Below are 2327 nucleotides of genomic sequence, written 5' to 3'. Positions count from 1 at the left end.
ATATATATTCATATCTTTCGTTGGGGCGTTTACTTACAAAAGACGCTTCATCAAGAGCAACTTCCAAAAGGAGCAAACGGGCAAGAAGGAGAGTTCTCCCGACAGCATCATAAACATCAACAACAAGGAAAGTAAAGCAAAGCAAAGCAAAGCGAAACAGAAACCCAGTAACATGATCTTCCCCAGTGCAGCAGAACCTCAGCCGACACAACCGTTCTTTCTTGCGGCACCCATGATGTATAACCCGCTTCCCCCAACCCCACCACAAACATCTCCAGTCGTTCCTCAATGCGTTTACATGTGGGCTGCGGTTCCCGTCCCGCCGGTGGTGCGGCCGCTTATGATGCCTAACAATAATCTGTCGACTACTGTTCTACTCCTTGGGACGAGTGGCGATGGTTACACGAAGGAGGCTTCAGTGGAACCGGCAGCAGGGAATTCGAAGGTGTCTCCGTCTTCCCTTTGCAGACATCATTTAAGAAGTCGTTGCAACCGCCGCAACTGTCGATTCTCTCATGGTGAGGACCCTAATGAGTGGGTAGCCAAGTGATGTGGAAAAAAAAAAAGTAAAAAAAAAAAGAAAGAAAGAAGAAGAAGAAGGAAAAAAAAACATTTCTTCACATGAAGGCCCTTGGCAAAGAGAAAGAGAAAGAGACAATGCAAAAAAAAAAAGGCAAAATGGTTCATGCTTCAAGTACATATGATGATGTGAAAGTCAGTTCATTCTTTTTTTACTTTTTTTTTTCGTTACTTCACTATTTTCACTTTTTTTGTTTTGTTTTGTTCCATTTATGAAGATGGTATAGTAAAAAGGAGAGAATCACAATGATAATCATAGCCGTTTGAGAGGTGTGGCATGTTAGAAATAAAAAAAGAAAAAAGGGAGGAGGAAAAGTAAAAAAAAAGGAGTTAAATGGAAAGAAGAGCGAAAAAAAAAATTGACGAACTGAGACGAGCAGTGTGAGAGAATTTAAAAAAAAAAGAAACGGGAAAGGAAAAAATGAAGGAAAATTATGTGAATATATTTTAAAATACTGTGGCGTGCCCCTGTTGTTAATTTTTTTTCCTTGCTGGTTTTTTAGTGGCATTTTTTTGATAGTGCGAAGTAATGGGCTCACCATCGAACGATGATCTATTCAGGTGGTAAAAAAAAAAAAACAACAACAACAACAAGCAAACAGGATTAGTTTAAAGGGGAAAATATATAAAGGAAAATGTGCAGTAATGCCACAAATAGGGAAGGATTAAAAACAAATGTATAGAAGAAGAAGAAAGGAGGGGAAAAAATTAGAAACTGAGAGGAAATAAAATTTTTTAAAAAAAACGCGAGAAAGCTAAAAGCAGATGACCCTTTTTTAAAAAAAAAAGGAGGGGCAAAGGTACTATGAAATAAAATACAGACTGGAAAAATAGCGAGTGAAGCGAAGTGGGGGTAGAGTAAATTCAGCAGCATAATTATACGCAAAATAAACATATATTCCGCACGTATTTATTTATCCTACACAAAGACTTAATTGAAAAGAATACACAAGAGTAATTTTTTTAAAAAAAAAAGTCACCGTTTATTAGTGTGTAGAGATGAAGCATTGAGGCGGTCTCCTTCCGTCATTCCTGCTTCTTTTTTTTTTTCGCTGCTGAAGATTTTGGAACTTTATTCCCAGAGAACTCTTGGCTCCTTTTTCTTTTTTCCATTTCGTCTGTTTTGTTTTCGCGCGTGCACGCATTAAAATTTTTTTTTCTTTTATATTATTTTTCTGCTGTTTTCTTTTCTTCCCCTCTCCTTTTTGGTCATATGTATATTTGTATATACCTATATATATATATATATATATATTCACTATATAGTTTTATATCTTTGTGCTTATTTATTGACAGTGGTGTTAGTGACGTCTCTTTTAGTACGTGGTTTCCTTTTTTTTTTTTACTTTCTTTGTTGCGAATTTATTTATTTTGTTGCATTTCTTTTCCTCTCCTCTCCTTTCCTTTCCTTTCCCCTTCTTTGTTTTTTTTTAATCTCTTGTTTCTTATTTATTTATTTTTTTTTTACGCTTTTGTATTCATTAAACTTTCATTAATGAATACAAATGATGAAAAGAAGGAAATGGGAGAAGGAAAGTAAAATGAGGAATTGCGTGTGGCAAAACAAAATCAAATAAAGAAATAAAGAAAAGGGGGAAAAAAAAGGAATCATGGGGAAGTTATATTAAATTTGCTTTTTTGTTTTGTTTTGTTTTCTTCTTTTCTTTTCCTTTTCTTTTTACTGCAGCCCCTTTTATTACCATCCATTCCATTATGGATGAACTGTGGGGCGATTTTGTTTTTTTTTT

At 35.2% G+C, this 2327-nt stretch overlaps 1 protein-coding gene and 1 pseudogene across 2 annotated transcripts; one reads left to right on the top strand and one right to left on the bottom strand.

Moving 5' to 3' along the window:
- Positions 1 to 172: 172 nt before the first annotated feature.
- TEOVI_000797100 (Zinc finger CCCH domain-containing protein 48) lies at positions 173 to 550 on the top strand (the record flags this gene model as incomplete). Its single annotated transcript, XM_067223649.1, has 1 exon — positions 173 to 550. The coding sequence occupies one exon, from the start codon at positions 173 to 175 to the stop codon at positions 548 to 550; it is 378 nt and encodes a 125-aa protein (XP_067079750.1).
- A 239-nt stretch (positions 551 to 789) lies between these two features.
- On the bottom strand, positions 790 to 1088 carry TEOVI_000797000:pseudogene (annotated as a pseudogene). Its single transcript is given in 2 exon segments — positions 790 to 894; positions 897 to 1088. Coding segments are annotated over 2 exon segments (297 nt in total).
- Between the last annotated feature and the right edge of the window lie 1239 nt (positions 1089 to 2327).

This window comes from Trypanosoma equiperdum (genome assembly GCF_001457755.1).
Source record: "Trypanosoma equiperdum strain OVI genome assembly, contig: ctg_1923, whole genome shotgun sequence".
NCBI lineage: Eukaryota > Euglenozoa > Kinetoplastea > Trypanosomatida > Trypanosomatidae > Trypanosoma > Trypanosoma equiperdum.
This window is presented reverse-complemented; position numbering and strand designations above follow the sequence as displayed.